Below are 19,892 nucleotides of genomic sequence, written 5' to 3'. Positions count from 1 at the left end.
ATGGAATCTTTCTCTCTCTCTCTCTCTCTCTCTCTCTCTCTTTAACTCTGCCTTTCAATAAATGTTTTTTTAAAATACAAAAATAAATGCATGTTATGCTAGTATAGTTTTAAAGATCATGATTACTTAAAAATTTGCAGTATATTGTGAGATGCTCATTCTTCCATTTATCATTTATAGCCACTGTCTATGGTTCCATGAAATTAGAGTCTTTCTGCTTTTTACTTGTTAAACTTCTTATTTGGTGAAGTGTTAAGTCTTTCAACTGTAATGTAACACAATTAATTTTAAAAAAGAAAAAATATATATTATCTGAAAAACTGAAAAGAAAGAAGAAAGGAGAGTAGGAGGTATGGTAGGGAAGGGAGGGAGGAAGGGAATATCATTATGTTCTTCACACTGGATCTGTTAAAAGTTAATTAAAAATTAAAGTAAAAAAGTGACTGGCTTTGTGAAATAGCAATCGAACTATATGTGGGGGCCTGCCAGTGTTTCAAGATAAAACAGTGCACATAGAGGTAGACACAGCTCACACAAGTTTCTACTTCTGTGAGAATGTCACAGGAACTCCGTAGTTCTTGTCTCTATTTGTAGCTTAAAACCTTTTACATATGGAAAAGGAAATTTCCTGGATTTGAAATGAAAAATAGTTTTCCAAACGAACCCATACCAAATCAGCTAACTTGCTAATTCAGAAAGACAGATGCTTTGTTCTTTGTTTTCCTCTTCTGCGCATTGTAAATTGTAAAAGAGATCCAGGACCTGTAGCACTTTTCAAATTTGGGTTGGTAGTCCAAGCTAAGAGTGCCCTCTTCTGGTTGTATGGTTCATATTCAGCACTGAGGCACAGAGTTAGGCCATCATTTAAGAAAGCCAGTTTCCAATACTGGAGTGCCAGTTCAAGTTCCGTTATTCCACTCTCAATGCAGCTTCCTGCTTATGCATTTGGGAGTCAGCAGATGGTGGCCCGAGTACTTGGGTTCCTGCCACTTGGATGACCTAGATGACATCTTTGGCTCCTGGCTTTGGCCAGACACAGCCCTAGCTCTTATGGACAATTGAGGCCTAGTCTAGAGTACTTGCGATGTGAACCAGTAGACAAGTGATCTCTCTTTCTCTTCCGCAGTCTCTGTCACCTTTTAGAGCAATAAATATTTTTTTAGAAAAGAAAGAATTTAATTTGGAGAAGATGGTGGTAATAACAACAACCACAATAATAATAACAACAATAACAGTAATTTGGAAAGGAAAGGGGCCTTGCTTTCCCTTTCTGATTTAACAAGAATATATATACAAAAATACATTTGTGATTATAGTAGTGGTTTCCAAGGATCTGAGGGAAATGGTAGAACGTAGAATTTTATTTAATGGCTATGAAAGCTGTGATGATTAGTTGTACAGCAGTGTGACTGCACTTAATACTACTGATCTGAACACTTACAAATGATTAAATTGCTACTTTTAAGTTTATGCTGTGTCAGTCTGCCAGATGTAAAACTAAAACAAGTTGTAGAATAAAAACTTGAGGTTGATGGCAGCATTTTTTTTTTTTTTTTTTAAAGATTTATTTTATTTTTATTACAAAGTCAGATATACTGAGAGGAGAGACAGAGAGGAAGTGGAGCTGCCGGGATTAGAACCAGCGGCCATATGGGATCAAGGCGAGGACCTTAGCCACTAGGCCACGCCACCAAGCCCAGATAGCAGCATTTCTAACTTGAGGCTATTTTTATCTTAAGTGTTTACCATAAATCAAACCAAGTTGTATTTGGTACACTTTTTAATCCCCATGACTTGATCAAAATGAGCACACATTTCTCTTAATTCAGTAAACTATAACTTTCAAACTACTGCATTTTCCTTTTCAGTGTTACTGTCTTTAATGTTACAGGTCTAGGGACTTGCATAAAAGGCAGTGCAAATATTTCATGTACTTCATTTAGAATAGTATCTGCATAATAAGATATTACTCAATGCTTGACTTGTTTGAGTGCACGTAACATTTATTGAAATGTAGAAGACTAGGAAAGAAGCAAGTTTGGAGAATTAGGGACAGAGGTGTGTATCAGTCATCTAGGGATTTCCCCATCCTCTCTCCCTTAGTATTTGGCAAAGTCTGGAGATACTTAGAATAGCACACCTGGCTGGGGAGGGAGATGGGGAGTGCCACTAGCATGCAATGAGTGGAGGTCTGCTATAGCTACTGTGCTGCTGTGAAACCTTCTAAATGGACAAGTTAGGCTACCACAGTGAAGAATTCTGTGTCCTCAAGAGCCATTGGTGTCCAAGGTTGAGCAATCCTGGATTGGAGTTCTCTTCCTGTTAGCCACTTAAAAAAGAAAGAAAAAAGATTCATTTTTATTTGAAATACAGAGGTACAACAGACACATAGTGAGAGACTGAGAGAGAAAGAGATCTTCCACCTAAACGTACACTCCCCAAATGGATACCACAGCCAGAGTTGGGTGAATCCTAAGCCAAAAGCCAGGAGCCAAGAGCTTCCTCTGGTTATCCCGCAGGGTGCTGGGCCAAGCACTGGGGAACTAACAGGGAACTGGATCAGAGGTGAAACAGCCAAAGCAACCACCGCAGGGGATTCCTGCACCACAGGTGGCTGCTTTGCTGGCTTTGTCACAGCGCTGGAATCTGTGCCAGAGGTAGTTACGGTAGTAAAGGGCGCAAATGGGCTGTCCCTGATCTTGGCCAAAGCTTTGCAAAGAAGAAATTATTACGCCCTGGAAACCAAGGTTCTAAAAATTTACTTAAAAACCACAGAGCCTACAATAGCAAAGCTGATTAAATGCTAACTCTCCCCCATTAAAAATATTGAGAACAGTGCTGGGAAAATGGGATTTCACTTTTCCATAGCCAAAAGAGGATACGTATGAAAACGATTTGAAAGATGAAAGTCTAAGAAATTCCAGAAGCCTATAAGATACAGTGTATCTTTTTCTGCCTGTTTACCATATGTCATAGAATATAACACATCGGCAACAGAAAGAGGAGTAATTTTCTACAGTTCTAAGTAACAACAACAACAACAACAAAACGACTTTTACAGTACTACTGTCAGGTTTCACAGACTCCCTTGATGTTGAAATGTATATATATATACATATATATAAACATTTATAAAATGTCTTCAAAATTACAAACTTGTTAATTATATATATATACATATATATATGTCACGTTAGAACCTATGACATGCGATGAATTATTTTTTTCCCATTCAATTTCAGTGGTCACTAAGCTAGTCCACACTTTGGTTAACTTACAGGTTTTTACACTGCTTTTTAAATAGTCGTAGTTAGGTTCATGGCCCTCATGTGAGTCTGCATCAGTTCGGTAAAGCTCCCATCCCACCTTTCCACACACACATCCGTAAGTCATTAGTTTATCACTGAGTGATAAACTTGAATTTCTTGCATAGGTTGTGTAAAACTCTCCATAGGTTTACTTACACTTGAGGGGGCAGAGCGCATTAAATTAAACATACGCAGCGTTTTCTAAAACCTAGCCTTGTAGAAACGTTAAAATGGGGTGGGGTGAGGTGGGGTGGGGAGTGAGGGGTGGAGGCGGAGAGGGGATATACGTCTCAGGATACAGGAAATACGGTAAGAGCGAAACTGGGAGGAAGCTCTGAGCCTGGAGGGGACCCGCCGCCATCTCAGGTCTCCAGGCTTTGCCAGGGCTCACTGAAGAAAGCTGACACCCGGGTCCTATAATCCTTATGGGGGACCAACCTTGTGCCTCCGGGAGAGCCGCTCTCCCACCTGGAAACACGCGGGAAGCGAAACCTCCGAAAAAGCGCTGCCTCCTAGCTCCGCGGTGGGATTATCCGGAAGGAACTCCAAACGGAGGTAGTACCACTCTCCCCTCCGCTCCTCCTCCTGCATCTGCCGGCCTGAAGTCGCATCCTCCTCCTCCCGAGAAGTAGTGGAATATTTTTCTCCCACCCGAAACCAGGTCAGATGCTTTCTCATTTGGGACATCCACGCTCTCTGAAACTTAAATTATGCATTTTCTGGATCTCCTTTTCCCTGTTCTAGTTTCCAAGATTTCCAAATTGACGAAAGACTATGCAGACTTAACATAGCTGTCTCACAAGATGTGCTTGGATGAAATGATATATACTTGCATTAAATATTTTTAATATCTTAGACATGATAATTGTGAGGATTTTTGGAAGAAATAGTTTTGAATCTTGATTTGCTTAAAATTAATTAAATGGAGTCAAGCTGGGGAAGATCCAAAAAAAATGGTTGCGAATTGATGACTGAAAGCTTGGTGATGTACATGTGTGGATTTATTGTGCTGTTCTCTCTACTTTTGTGTATATTCAAAAATTTTCCATTTAAAAAAAGGCTAGTACAAGACCAATAACTAGAATCTTTTGAAGGCCTGTGCCTAGCACCATGCTGAGAGCAGAAGTAAAACCAGGCTTCTAGAAGCATGCCTTTCTTTGTGAGGTGGGAGTGTTTAGTAAGTTTTCTTTGTAAGTTACCATATGAGGGTCAAACCCAAGTGCCATAATGTTTGCTTGTTCAAGGTATTCAGGAACCATGGAGGATGGGCCAAATCACTGCCTGGTACTAATCAGGAGCCATCAAAGAGGAAAGGGGGACTGAGGGTGGGTCTTCCAGTGTGAGTGACATCTATCATGTAAAGGGGGAGAGAACAGTTTTCAGGCCGTGTGCTGTTTCCTGAACAAAAGTCACAAGGCAAGCTTGTTCTGGGAACAGCTTGGCGATAATTGTGAATCCATTAGAAAGATTAGGTGATAATGGTACATTGTTGCAGGGTCTTTTGAATGTTATGCTAAGTGTGCAGTTTATCCCATAAGCAGTTGCAAGTTTAGAAGGTTTTTAAGTAAGTGATATTAACTGTGCTTTAGGAATCCAGTTCTTACTATCAGAGAAGCCATCTCCTATTTAGATGAGTTCTTAGAGAATGAAAAAAATGAAATCAAATCTGATCCAAGTCTCACAGATTCTTCTAAGCCAAGAGAGGCCTCTACATTCATGCAGTAAACTTCAATGGAGCTCCTGCAATGGCTGAATCTTGCATTGGGATCTGTAAGGGGTAGATGATTGGTAAAAAGTAGGTAGGACAGATGTTTGAATGAATAAATCAATAAATGGTGGAGTCACACTGACAACCAAAGAGATTCTGGAGATTGAAATTGGTGTAGTAGAGCAGAGAAATAATGAGTGCTATCTCACCTGAAAATGTTGCATCATTCCATAAAGCCTTAGTTCTCTCATCATTATCTCTATCAAAGAAGAAATGCGGGGCGTTGTGAATATTCACCTAGAGATTCAAATCACTAAAAGTTAGAATAATAGATGATATTTATTGAATATTTTTTATGTGTCAGACACTATTCCAAAAGGGTTTGCTTATTTTATTTAGTCACAGCTATACTAGGGAGGTTTGTATAGGTCAAGAAAAGTTGTGTTATTTGTTCCAATTTACACAGTACTAAATGACTGAACTAGGATTTGAGTCCAGAATGTTTTTGATCTAGAGCCTATGTTCTGAACCTTATATTTTTATGTAATCTAGAGGTCTTCAAAAATGTTCATGGGAAATATAGGCCATCTTTTAATTCAGTTTTCCATGAACTTTTTGAAGCTGCCTTATACAACTGTTTTGTAGGAATATATCATTGAAATGGGGGCAGGGTGGACCGTACAGTCTTGGGCAAAGAGAAACGGGCAGCAATAGAAAAAATTATTTCACTTTATTTTGTTGTTTTTCAGTCTAAAGAAATTGCATTATGTCTCCATTCCTTTGGTGCATTCGTAAACTAGTTCAGCCAGTGAAGACAGTGAAGATTATTTACCATGCTACGCTGCTTTTTCTGATGTCCTGCACTTGGAAGTTGTGAAGTTTAAGGTAACATGTTTACCAAAAATTTGTTGAGAAGAGGAGGAATGGATTTATTTTAGCACATTAAAGATGCTAGACAAACAAAAAGCAAAATGCTTCTGAGAAAATAATTCTCTGTTATATAAAATATATAGGATATAATAATCTACACAATTTTATATATTTGTTCATTATCATCTATTAAGTATGATTTGTTAATTTAAAATTTATAAATGTACACATTCACTCCTGACCATCTAATACTTTCTGTTGCTTCAATGAGCTGCATCTTTCTAGGCATGTGTTCTAACTGCTGATGGTAAAAGCGAACATGCTTGAGAAAATTCCTTTCTAGCCCTAGTTTGCTGAGAGTCTATCCTATGAATAGAGCGTTTTGTTTCTACAAATGCTTTGTTTCTAGTTATTATCACCCACCAATAATATTGTAACAGTGTGGAACATCTTAATCAAAAACTGTTATACTTCCAGCTGTTGACTTCATCCAGCATCATCACTATTTTCTTGTCCAATTTTGTAATTTTTGCTTTTATTTTAAATTTGTCTTTAGGTTTTTGTTTGTTTTCTGCTTAATGAGGTTGAGCCTCTTGCTAGATGTCAGGTGAGAACTGTTCCCAACTTAGAGTGGCTACCTGCACTCCTTGGTTTGCGGTCTGCTTCCCACATCTTCAAACTCAAAATTCACACTTACAGAATTTTTCCCATTTGTTTTGTCATTATTTTCTCTGACTCAGCTGGGAAAAGGTTCTTTGCTTCAAAAAAATTTTGTTTTTATTCAAAAGGCAGATTTTTACAAAGAGAAAAGGGGAGACGCAGAGAAAAATCTTCCATCTCCTGACTCACTCATCAAACGGCTGCAAGTGCCAGAGCTGAGCTGAGCTGAAGCCGGGAGCCAGGAACTTCTTCCAGGCCTCCCACGGGGCTGCAGAGTCCCAAGCACTTGGGCCATCCTCTACTGCTTTCCCAGGCAATAGGCAGGGAGCTGGATCAGAAGTGGAGCAGTTGCAGTGGTCATTGCTGTGGTGCAATGGATTAATCCTCCACCTACAAGCACCAGTGTCCCACATGGATGCTGTTTTGTGTCCCAGGTGCTGCACTTCCCATCAGGTTCCCTGTTTGTGACTTGGGAAGGCAGTGGAGGATGGCCCGTGTCTTCGGGGCCCAGCACCCACGTGGACGACTTGGTGAACATTTCTGGCTCCTGGCTTTGGATTGTCACAGCTCTAGCCATTGTGACCATTTGGGGAGTGAACCAGTGGATAGAACATCTTTATCTCTCCTTCTCTTAAAAAAAAAATAGAAGAAACAGAGCAACCACAACAGGAACTGTTGCATTTATGAGATACAAGGTCCTTGGCTTTTTAAGGACATATGCTACTAAACTGTGTTCCCCTAAATAATTCAGAATGATCTGCTCAAGACCAGCACTATGTCACAGCAGGTTAAGCCTCCATCCTCCAGTGCTAGCATCCGATACGGGCACCGATTAGAGTCCTGGCTATTCCACTTCCAATACAGCTTCCTGTTGTCTAGGAAAGCAACAGAGGATGCTTCAAGTCCTTGCCCCACTACACCCAAATTGGAGACCCAAAAGAAACCTCTGGCTCCTGACTTCAGTTGTTCCAGATCCGGCCTTTGTAGCCATTTGGAGACTGAGCAGCGGTTGGACGTATTCTCTCTGCCTCCCTATTTCACGCTTCCTCTGTAACTCTGCTTTTCAAATAAATAACCCTTTACAAAAATAAACTTCTTTGTCCCAATGCCCTTAACCTAATCACACCAGCAACTTAATCATAGATTAATCATATAAAGTTCATTTTACCTTTGAAAGTAACATAGCAAAAGAGTCTGGAAATTATAGTTTGGGCATCTTTCGGTAGCCGTTATTCTACCTAGCATAGATTACATTAGAATGACCAGCCATAATATGATATTCAATATATGATCCATTCTTTCTTTATAAGATTTATTTATTTGAAAATTGGAGTTATAAGAGAAAGGAAGAGACAGTTTTTTTTCCAAGTTACAAATTCACTGCCCAAATAGCCACCAGGACTGAGCCAGGCCAAAGCCAGGAGTCAGAAGTTTTCTTCCAGATATTTCATTTAGATACAAGGGCTTAAGCACTTAGGTCATCCTGTGCTGCTTTCCCAGGGACATCATCATGGCGCTGGATTGGAAGTGGAGCATCTGGGTCTTGAAGCAGCACTCATGGATGCCATCATCATAGGTGGTGGCTTTATACATGATACCACATGCTGGTCCCCCATTCATCCATTTTATTACTTTGATTCAAGAAAAAAAATACTAAAGGTCATCTGTTAAACTCTAGGCATGGCTGCAGTTACTAAGATAATATTTCTAACCCGATCAATGGAGTTCATAGACTGTTTTGGTAAGCTCTGTAGATAGAAATGGGCACAGAGTATTATCAAGGAATGCAGAAGGGTGCATGGCTTAGACTACAAGTGCCAGCCATGTTCTCTTGTGTAAATCAGTGTCTGAGCTGAGTCATTAAAAAAAAATGAGGGCCCGGCGGCGTGGCCTTGCGGCTAAAGTCCTCGCCTTGAAAGCCCCGGGATCCCATATGGGCGCCGGTTCTAATCCCGGCAGCTCCACTTCCCATCCAGCTCCCTGCTTGTGGCCTGGGAAAGCAGTTGAGGACGGCCCAATGCCTTGGGACCCTGCACCCGCGTGGGAGACCTGGAAGAGGTTCCAGGTTCCTGGCATCGGATCGGCGCGCATCGGCCCGTTGCGGCTCACTTGGGGAGTGAATCATCGGACGGAAGATCTTCCTCTCTGTCTCTCCTCCTCTGTGTATATCTGGCTGTAATAAAAAAATGAATAAATCAAAAAAAAAAAGAATGAGAGTGTTAAATAAGAATGAGTGATGACTGAGGGGAAATTAGAACTTCAAGCAGTTGAGAATATAGTGACCAAAAGCACAGAACTCAAGATAGAATGTTCTCTTGGAGAGATGCAGATGGGTGCTACGCAAATCTAGAAGCCATAAGTTTTCCTTAAGTGAAAAGGTGAAGCTAGATCTCCAAGCTGGAGCATAAACATGAAGACTTCATGCTCCATGCTAAGTAGACTGAAATGAGAAGTCATTGAGTATTTTTCAGGAAAGTACAGTATTCATATTTATGGTTCCTATAGGTCATACTAGTGGCCGTGTTGGATGATAATGTGAGATTCACATGAGAAGACCACATAAGATGTTTATGTGAAAATCCTGCAATAAGTGATGAAGGCCAAATTCAGCTAATGCTAGTTGGAATACAGTACAATGAGAATGATTTAAGAAAGGTTGATGAAATTTTACTGATTAGATATTATCTAAGGGTTCAGTTAGATAAACATAAATAGTAGGAGACAGATATTAAGTATATTGCAAGTATCGTGCGCAAGCAAGCCAATACAGAGGAGTGCCAAGCACTGGTTAGAATTTGGAAGTCCTTTATTGCTGGCGATGAAGAGGAGGCTCAAACCCTAAAGACCTCTCAACCCTGAAATACAGAATAGCAAGGTTTTAAAAAAGGCAAAACCCAAAAACCAGGAGGAGTTCAGTAGGACTGAGCTAATGCGTAACAATTTTTCTCCTAGCCATGCCTGAACAGCTTACCCAGGGTCTCAAGCATTCTTGTCAAACAAGATGGGGTTTTGTTGGCCGGATTAAGGTGCTGTGGATGGGGGATGCCTCACCTAAGATGAAGCCCAGCTCAGCATGGAGTCCCTCATGTCAAGCCTGTTAATTTCACAAGCAATTGGAGGGCTGGTTAGGTAAGTTTCAAATCTACAGTGTAGGTTTTAGGAAAGGCAGGCTGGAGTTCTCAGGCATAGGCTGAAACTGAGGTCCTGAGAATGGAATTTCTTCAGTAAAGCTTTATCTGTGAAAGTCTTTGGACTGATTAATTCAGATCCATATAGATTACTTAGAAAAATCCACTTTACCTAAAGCCAACTATTGGTATAGGTTAATCCATCTATAAAATAGCTTCATAGTAATAGTTGGTTGCATATTTGTTGGAAAACTGGGGAGTCCAGCCTAGTCAAATTGACATGTCAAAGGACCATCACAATTGAATCATCTGAGATGGAATAATAAAAAATTACTCTTGAATTTCTGGCCTCAATATTGGACAAAATCTCGAATTGAGATATAAAGTAGGAGAGAAGGAACAGGTTTTTCATATTTTGAGGAAGATAGCTATTTGGGGATTCCTGGAAGTCCGGTGAAGGTCTGAGACGGTAAGAAAGGTTTTAGCCAGATAAGTAGATGAAGATGCCATCAGTATAAAAAAGATAGTTAAAGCCAGAGGAGTAAATTAGATAATTTGAAAGAGACTGCATATGTAGAGAAAATATGAGTTGAGGAAGAAACCCTGGGGAACAACACTTAAGGAATATCTGCAGGAAGATGAGCAATAAAGGAACATAAGATAAGGAGAGACTCAAAGCGTTTAATACTCCAATTTTAAGAAAAATGTGAGCAGAAGGACCGTATATACAGGGATACTTTAAAAAGTTAATGGGGGCAAGAATCTGGTCTGGGAATACCTCAAAGTATCTTTGGAGATCTCCCCACTTGAACTGCTGGACTCAGAATTCTAACCAAGAAAAGACAGAAGACAGAATAGGACAATCATTCATCTCAGCTACATGTTGGCAGCGAAATATGGGACAAATGGAGACTTCATGATGGACCATATCAATCAGTGGACCACCTCATCGAGCGAAACTGGCAGTGACTCATAACTGGAGAACTACTAACTCCACTTGAGCACATATCTCAGAGCATGCCCCACATATGGGACTTGGGGTGGGCGGGAAACCGGGTGGGGCTTCTCCCTCAATATCCCCTTTTACCTCAGATACATGATGGAAACAATATGGACATAATAGCATTGCCCACCTCCCTATCCCCCTGAACCTTTTTTTTTTTTTTCCTTCTCTTTCTTGATTTTCCTTCAACTATAGTTAACTATGTAAAGATTGTCAACAACAATACAATAAAATGGATTATATATAAAAAAAAAAAAAAAAAAGTTAATGGGGGCACAGGCACTTGTGTTGTGGCTGAGATGCCCCTGGGAGGTCCAGATCTCTGATTCTGATTCTGATTCCAGTTTCTGGCTAGTGTGCACCCTGGGAGGAAGTAATGGCTCATGTAGTTGGACTCCATTGCTCAACGTTTGCAGGCATTTGGGGAGTGAACCAGTGGATTGTAAACTTCTTTCTTTGCTTCTCTCATACGTAAAATAAATACAAACGTTGAAAAGTTTGTGAAAAAGTGAATTGAAATTAATTTCCTATGGTAGAAAAAATGTGAAATCCATGCAAAGCTTTTTTGTAATATGTGTTTTCATAAATTTTATTGAGGGTTTAATAATAGAACAATATCCATAAATTTTTAAATTAAAATCACTGATGAATCTCGCATTACTGCCTTCAGTGTTATTGTTAGAGCAGAATCCAGATTGCAGTGGGTTTAAGAGTGACTAGGAAGGGGCCTGGCATGATAGCTCAATTGGCTAATCTTCCCCTTGCAAGTGCCAGAATCCCATATAGGTGCCAGTTCATGTCCTGGCTGCTCCACTTCCCACCCAGCTCCCTGCTTATGGCCTGGGAGAGCAGCAAGAATGACCCAAGGCCTTGAGCCTCTGAACTCACTTGGGAGACCTGAAAGAAGCTTCTGGCTCCTGGCTTCAGATCAGCTCAGCTCTGGCCATTACGGCCATTTGGGGAGTGAACCAACAGATGGAAGATCTTTCTCTCTGTCTCTCCTCCTCTCTGTAAATTTGCCTTTCCAATAAAAATAAATAAATCTTTAAAAAACAAGAGTGACTAGGAGGTACCAAATTGAGTAACCCCTCAAAGTAATTATTAAGGCGGAAGGGGATAAAAGCTGGATGATACAACAAAATTAGATGATAGCTGTTAAAAGATTAAGAGCCAAGGGGGTATTAAAAAGTAATGATAGAAACTCTCCCAACTTTAAAAAAAATACTCATTTATCTTCGTTTGAGAGGCAGATCTACAAAGAGGGAAGGAGAGACAAGGAGGTCTTTCATCCACTAGTTTGCTTCCCAGATGGTGTCGATGGCCAGAGCTTGGCCAGTCTGACGTCAGGAGCTTCTTCTAGGTCTCCCACATGGGTGCAGGGGCTCAAGGACTTGAGTCATCGTCTACTGCTTTCCCAGGCCACAGGCAGGGAACTGGATCAGAAATGGAGCAGCCAAGACTCGAACCAGTGCCCGTATGTGATGCCAGCATTGTTGGTGGAGGATTAGCCTAATAAACCACTGCACCAGCCCTAAACTTGCCCAGTTTTAAAACAATGATCAGAAAAGAGGGAAAGATTGAAGATTTGGAAAAACAGAATTCATAACTAAGAAAAAAAGCCTTGGTTATTTGAGGGGATACAATGCTAGGAGAAGGACTTATTTTCATCTTTGGATAGGACTAGAGTGGTGGCTCTCAGTGGAAATAATATCAAGGGGATGGTTCAAACGTGAAAGGCAGTTAAGGTGATGAAAATAAGCAGAGTGCTTTCTGGCATATTGTAGGTATGGTCAGAGTTGGTAAATGTTCAATATGCAAGACAGCCTGCACAAATAAGTAATTCAATATTTCCTATACAACTTTGATGGTTTCATTGAGTGTTCATGTGGTTGAAAAGCCTATTTACATTAATATAGGCCTCGAATTGAACTCCATTTGGTGTACAAAATGTAAATTTTAATATACATGGACATTTCCAGGAGTACCATTGCCAAAATAAGCCAATATATTTACATTGTTTTGTTCATCATTTGGGGAAGTCATGGCATCGACAACAGACATGGCCCTTGGATATTGAGATACCATTCACAATATGCCTGTATCAGCTGGCATTTGTAGCTATCACGTTTATGATATGCTGTGTACATTTTTCTGCAAATTCATTTTCTTATATTGTTGTGTCTGCATTTACATATTTAGATATATCTTGTTTCATTATAAAGAACTTTACTTGCATTTGCCTTTCATATTACAGATATCAATTCTTTCAAAAATTAGTGAGGTTTACTTTAAAGATTTAGTTACTTATTTGAAAGTCAGAGTTACAGAGCGAGAAACACAAAGAGATCTTCCATCTGCTACGTCACCCACCAGATGGCTGAACAGCCAGGACAGAACCAGGCAGAAGCCAGGAGCCAAGTTGTATCCAGGTCTTTCCTCTGGGTAGCAAGGGCTGAAACATGTGGGCCATCCTTTGTCACTTTCCAAAGCTATTAACAGGGAGCTGGATTGAAGTGGAGCAGCAACAGGGACATGGACTGACACCGTTATGCGATTTTGGCATTGCAGTCAGTGGCTTTACCCACTGCTCCACAACACTGGCCACTAAAGTTTATTTTAGTCTAGTAAAACAGGCATTAATATGTTAAAGAAAAGGAAGCCATTTAGGATTGAAAAACACATGCTTTGTGGGAGAGGTTACCATAATTCTCATCCTTAATTCCAATAAATATATCTTAGTCTTTATTGGAATCATTCTATGACACTTAAAAGAATACCTTCCTTTCTTTGTCTTAAGATTTATTTTATTGATTTGAAAGGCAAAGTGTTAGAGAGAGGGAGGTAAAAGACAGATAGGGACGGAGAGAGAGAGATCTTTCATCTTTTAATTCACTCTCCAAATGACTACCATGGTGAGGGCTGGCCAGGCTGAACCCATGAGCCTGGAGCTGTGTCTGGGTCTCCCATAGAAGTGGCAAGGGCCAAGTAGATGTGCCATTTTTTGCTTCATTCCCAGGCACATTAGTAGGGAGCTTCATTAGAAGCAGAGCAGGGAGGACTCAAACCAGCACCATATGGAGGCTAGTGTTGTAAGGGGCAGCTGAACACTGTGCCACAATTCTATTCCTCTCTGCGTTTCTGTGGTATCTTTCTATTCTAGTTCTCCTTTTATTTATCTGGCCATTATTGCTCATCATCATTTTTTTAACACTCTTTCTTTTCCTAGATCCTGATTGGATAATTGCAAATCACCTATTTAAATCCTCACTTCCACTTGGCAGACTCAACCACCTCTTTGAGTCAAATTAAATACATATGCATAGATGATTCTAAAATCTGTATTTTGAGAATAAGCCCTTATACCAGGCTTGAGACTCATGTAGCTGACTGCCTAATAATCCATTTGGGGGAGATGCCTTATCAGCATTTCCAATTGAACACAGCCAACCTGGAATCTTCCATCCTCTCACCAGCAGCTCACAAACCTCTTGTTATTCTAGGCACTGAATTGCCCAATGCAAAAAGTGAGACATCATGCCCTTTTCTTTCTCTTGCATATCTATGTTTTTAATCTGTCGTGAAGTCATGATAATTATTCCTTCAAAATGTCATGAATTTGACATTTCTTTCACATCCCCAAAACTCCATCCCCGTACCGTGGCTTGAACCCTCACCATTTTTGTAATGAATGACATTAATAGTTTCTAACTGATCTACCTCCATTACTGCTTATTAACTTTGCAAAGCCTCTAGAATAACATCACCAAAGTAAAAATCTAAACAAATAGTTTTCCTACTTAAAATCTTTTCATGATTTCTTGCTTGCTTTTTTCTTTGTTTAATTTTTTGTTTTATTTTTAATATTGTTTACATAGTGGAAAGTACTATACACCCATGTGGGTCTCTGAAGGTGGGTGGGACAGGTGTTTCAGGGTTTATTTTCTTTCTATGTCTGTAGTGGGGAAAGGGGAGGGGATGGCTCCTTGCTGCCAAACTAAATCGACACCTGAGGATAGGAAATAGTCATTTGGTGCTATCTTAGAGACCACCATATGGGGACGAATGTTCCAAGCATGTTACCTGAGTAGTTTTGATAGTTCTGAGAAGTTGTTGGTTTCACTGTTCCTGGGTTGAGAAAACCTTTCCAGGGTCTACTTGTTGACAAAGTTCACCTTAGTGCATCCACAGTTTATATCTCCTGACTCGGTGTGCTGTAACTCAGCAGGTTTTTTTTTTGTTTTGTTTGTTTGTTTGGTTTGTTTCTAATTAGCTTTCACTGTTTAAATACAGTTTATAGATAAAATTCTAAAAACACAATGCTATCCCTTTGTTCTCTTCCTCCATCCCTATGTCCCCTCTCTTGCTTTCATAATCATTGCCTCTCCCTTTCTTTAGTTTTTTAGGATAGCTTCCCAGTAGTTGGAAGAAAACAATTCCACTCTGCTATCAAAAGCCTACGTTGACTACCCAGGACCGCACTTCTCCCTGCCTTTTACTTTCATCTGAACTCAGCAAGAAAACAATGCTTATACAGAATTATTCTGCTCCATAGTCACCAGGGAGGCACCATCTAGCAAGACTCAGGGAGATTCCCAGCAACTTACTTTCTACCTCCACTTAGGCATGCTCAGTCTCCCATGGGGAGACCCTGTGGCGACCACTCTGGGCAGGTAGAGGTGGCAGTTGGATGACCTGAATGACTGGCTGCCTTTAAAGCCCAGCGCCTTGAGAAAAGAGGAGTTCAATGCAGGTTGACAGCAAAGACAGCCACTAAGATCACTGGTACACACCCTGTGCAAACATTCCATTTGGGGAAACCTTCATTTCTGGATTCCCACAGGCAGGGGATCCCCTGGGCTGCACGATCAGGGTTAGGTATGGTGAAAAGATGCCATTGTTTTCTGGTCAGCTGCCTCAGTTTCTTTGCCACTTGGAGACAGGGAGCATGGTGTCTTCAAGTTAGGGGCCTCGTCTGGGGCCGGTAAGGATCCTCAGCCTCCACTGGACCGTCCCTGGCCTGATTCCCCAAGAGGAGCCAGGCTTTGTCCCTTCTTCCTAGGCTCGCTTCAACCTGATGGAAGTTTCTGGAGCAAGCCTGGGAGTAGGAGCCTTTGTGTGGGTTCACTGAGTCCTGCACAAGAACTGGGGCCTGTTCCTTGTGTGTGCCTACTAGGCCCTCTGCTGCAAAGTGTGTGCGTGGGAGAGGAGTAGGTACTGGCAGCAGTCAGCATGGGGAGAGGGTTGTATAGCTGAGAACCTTTAGGTACCCCCCACCAACCCTGGGAAGGAAATAAGGGACTGGGGGACATGACCAGCCCCATGGTTTCCCTGCAAACTCCATAAGGCACAGGGCAGGGAAACCCTGCACAGAGAGACCCTGCTGGAGAGCATAACCTGATGAATTGTTCTGTTCATTTTCTCAGCAGCATTTGCAGATGAACTCAGTGTTTCCCACTTTGTCCCTTTATTTATTCGTCTTTTAATTCTTTCCCATCGTCTGTTGGTGTTTTTGCTTTTTCTCCGGTTTTTTGCTTTTTTGATTTTGGTGTTAAGTTTCCTCAGAAACATTGATTTTCCTCATTCTTTTAAGTGGGTACACTTACTACAAATACAGATTGATTTCCTGCTCTTCAATGTAATTGTGTTGTTGACTTCCATACTGTGACTTCACATGTACTCTTAGGCAGATAGAAAAAGCAGAAACGATTAAAAATTCTTAGAGTATGGAGTCACTATTAATGTTTGTCTAAGAGTGGAATTCGATGTTCATTACATCTACACTGACATTCGTTGAGTATGTCACAGGCAAAGGTCACGTTGTGACCTCAAATTTCTTCATATTTCATAAATTGCTTTATATTTTAACTATGATGTTTCATTACCAGAGGTGAACTTTTTCTTGAGTTGAATATTTATGTTCATTCATTCATTCAATGTCTTACTCAGCTTTCTGGGCTTATTCATTTGCTTAAAAAAAAAAACAAAACACTGTGATATCCAATCTTATGCTGGCAGACTTCTTTAAAATAAACAGTGATTTCCAGAAGGGAAAGGTAGATGAATAAGTTTCATATGGAGAATATTACATCCACTATAAATGATATCGTATCCTTGTGTTTCTTCTGTTCATCTCAAGCAGGTGCAGCGTGAGAGAGGGCCTCCATTTGGAATGTTTGGGTTCTATTTCACTCGCTTCCAGTCACTGTGACGTACTCGCTCACCTCAGTGTCTGCCTCACACCCCTTTTTAATTTTGATATTGCTATTTGTTTTCCCTCTTGCTGTGTTTGTAAGATAGGTTGTGATTTCCTCATCTTCATTTGTTTGTGTTTTGTTTCCTTAATTTTTTTTTAACAATTGGGACAGAGAGAGCTAGGGGATCATCTACAGCTTGTTGGTTCCCTAGGTTTCTGTGTAGACAAGTGTGAGGCAGGCAGTAGCCAGAAGGCAGGGAGTCAGTCACGGTCTCCACGAGAGTGTTCAGGACTGTTACGTGTGAATTATCATTTGCGATTGACTTACAGAGTATGTGAGCAGCCGCTCACATATGGAATGCCGGAGTTGCAGGCAGTGGCTTCACTTGCCGAGGCACAATGATGGCTTCTCCACGTTTTGTAATGTTTTGGTGATTGGATGTTATTTGATTTTGAGAAAGTAAATTGAAAGGGAAAGAGGGAAAGACAGAGAAAGAAATCTTCCATCTGCTAGTTTCTTATCTAAATGGCCACAACAGTGAAGCCTAGGCCAAGTCCAAGCCAGGGGAGTAGAACTCCATCTGATCTCTATCATGGGTTGCAAGTAGTTGGCCCATCTGCTGCTGCTTTCCCAGGAAGCTGGAATCGGTGCTGTGCCACTCTGCCAGTCCCTGGGTAAATCTTTACCAGTCTGTTTTCTTGGGGAGAAGTGATTTACATGGATTGAAGGGTGTATCCATACTGAGATTGTTGTGTCATTCATTGCATGAGCATGATTGTTGTTCTCTATCATTTTCCCTACAGTATATTTCAAATGATAGAGTCCCTTTCCTGTCCTTGTCCTTTTTTCTGTTACATCATGCTATGATAGAAATAATTTGGTATATAAATATTATGATCATCGTTGGTGGGTAAAATTATATTGTACAACAGTGTGTACAGTTAATCTGATTTATATTCCAAATCTTAAATCTAAAACTTTACACTGTAGTCACCATTCTCTATGTATACTTGTCAATAAATAGAAAAAGGCTTAAAAAGAACTGATACCTTTGGTGATATGAAGAAATCTGAGGAGTCTTGTTTGAAGTAAGCATTTTGTCTGTTGTTTAAAGTTTACATAGCTTGATTATATTCACATGTTACTTGTGTAAACATACATATTTTTCTCAAGAAAATGAGTGTGTTAAGAGGCTATAGGAATATGGAAGATTAAGGAGACTGATGAATGAATCCTAGAAAACCACACACACAGAGCAAACAACAACAAAACCAACGGTCATAAAGTTAGATATCCTAGCACTTCTTTGGAAGAAATAAGCCTACAGTGATTAAAGCATCTGTTACAGCTTACAGTCAGATACATCATATACCAAGTAATAAGGCCATTAGATTACTATGACTTTGATTTTGCAATTGTCACAATATCTTTTAATGCTTTTCTTTTTCTGTGACCTGCTTAAAAGGGACAGTGGGGTGTTAACTTCTCAAGAGGTGTATTTGGACCTGTATGATAATTGAATGCCTCAGTATAAATTAATAGTCATTTTTTGTATCTTTCAGTCTTAAGATGTAATCAGCGTGATTGTACCTCCTGAATTTGGATGAATTCTAGGACATGGGCAAGATCAGCTTGTAGACTTCTAAGACTGAACGTCATGGCATGGATCATAATGAACTCATAAAGCAGATACTGCTCCTGAGATGGTCCTGCAAGCAGATAACCAATGCTCTCTTTTGCTGATATTTTAGTCCTTGCCATATAACTTTAAGCTGTCATAAATTCATTAACGTCCCAATAAATTTTGTCTCTTGTTGTTGTCTTAGATATTACTACTGCCTAATAAATAATGAGTTTTAATTAATACTTCATCTGAACTCCAAATATAGCTAAAATGAATGTCAAAATGTGACGTGTTCCTCCAAACAGCTATCTGCTTATTCATTGTCATGCGACAACACCACAAGGTTAATGGTAATATCAGAATATAAATCAAGATCTCAGAACATTTTCTTCACTTTAACTTTTTTTTTGCATTTAAAATTGTTTAATTACTTGAGGAGGATAGAGAGACCAAGACGGAGAAAGGGTGCTCCCATCTAGGACTGGGCTGTGAGCGGAACTAGCCGTGAGTGTCGGACACCCAGTCATTTGGAGCTTTACCGCTGCCTCCTAAGGTTAGCATTAGCAGGGAGCTGAAATTACAACGTAAAAGTGAGGTATCAAAGCCAGACATTCTGATATGGCATGAAGTTGCCTCAACTATTAAATCAAATGACCACCCAAAGCAGCTTTCATTATTTCACGCAATTATTACTTGCTTATAAATTAGAAATTTATTAAAAAATTATGTATAAACTCTTATAACTATCTTCCAGGGGTCGTAAAAAAAGAGAACTTTTCTCAATTACAATAAAATGTTTTCCTAAGCATATAGTGTATTTGAAAAATAACATAACCATGACACATATATAATGTGTTCAAATAAGTTATTAAATTTGACTTCATAAAATAAATTTTCAGACTGTGAAATTTGAGTATTTAATTCAGTTAACTGAACTTGGTGCCTTGACCTAGAATCAAAGCATGTGAAATATTACAAATGATGTTATCATGTTAATTCTTATATATTCTAGTAACAGAGTGGACATTTGGTGCAACAGTGAAGAGGCCACCTAAGACTTCCCATATCAGAGCACCTAGGTTGTAATTGCAGATTGGCTTCTGATTCAGAGAAGCTCCTAATGTGTACCCTGGGCAGTAGCAGTGACAGCTGCAGTGGTGATTGCTGCAGCCATGCAGGTGATCTGAGGTCATTTTTATCTATTGGCTTCCATGTAGTTCACTCTCCACTGCTGCAGACACTTGGGGAGTGAACCAGTGCATGGATGATCTTTATTTTTCTCTCTGCCCATGTATGAATGTATGTACATTTATGCACACATATGTTTATATGGTATCACATATGTGTGGATGGTACACACACACACATACACACACATACACACACATATATGATCT

General features: G+C 40.1%; 1 protein-coding gene across 2 annotated transcripts; it reads left to right on the top strand.

The window, feature by feature from the left end:
* The first annotated feature begins 3,624 nt into the window (after window positions 1–3,624).
* On the top strand, window positions 3,625–18,735 carry NBDY (negative regulator of P-body association). Of its 2 annotated transcripts, XM_058658975.1 has the most exons (4): window positions 3,625–3,969; window positions 5,766–5,901; window positions 9,499–9,675; window positions 18,434–18,735. In XM_058658975.1, the coding sequence occupies exon 1, from the start codon at window positions 3,734–3,736 to the stop codon at window positions 3,938–3,940; it is 207 nt and encodes a 68-aa protein (XP_058514958.1). In that variant the 5' UTR covers window positions 3,625–3,733; the 3' UTR covers window positions 3,941–3,969; window positions 5,766–5,901; window positions 9,499–9,675; window positions 18,434–18,735. The 2 variants fall into 2 exon arrangements, with proteins under 2 accessions (XP_058514958.1, XP_036353677.1); XM_036497784.2 differs by lacking the exon at window positions 9,499–9,675.
* The last annotated feature ends 1,157 nt before the right edge of the window (window positions 18,736–19,892 follow it).

This window comes from Ochotona princeps, chromosome X, assembly GCF_030435755.1.
Source record: "Ochotona princeps isolate mOchPri1 chromosome X, mOchPri1.hap1, whole genome shotgun sequence".
Lineage (NCBI taxonomy): Eukaryota > Metazoa > Chordata > Mammalia > Lagomorpha > Ochotonidae > Ochotona > Ochotona princeps.
The sequence above is the reverse complement of the archived record's forward strand: the minus strand, read 5'-3'. Positions and strand labels throughout refer to the sequence as shown.

What these genes read in the sequence shown, in the direction of transcription:
- NBDY (XM_036497784.2), top strand. Translation starts at nt 3,734, where the DNA reads ATGGGGGACCAACCTTGTGCCTCCGGGAGAGCCGCTCTCCCACCTGGA.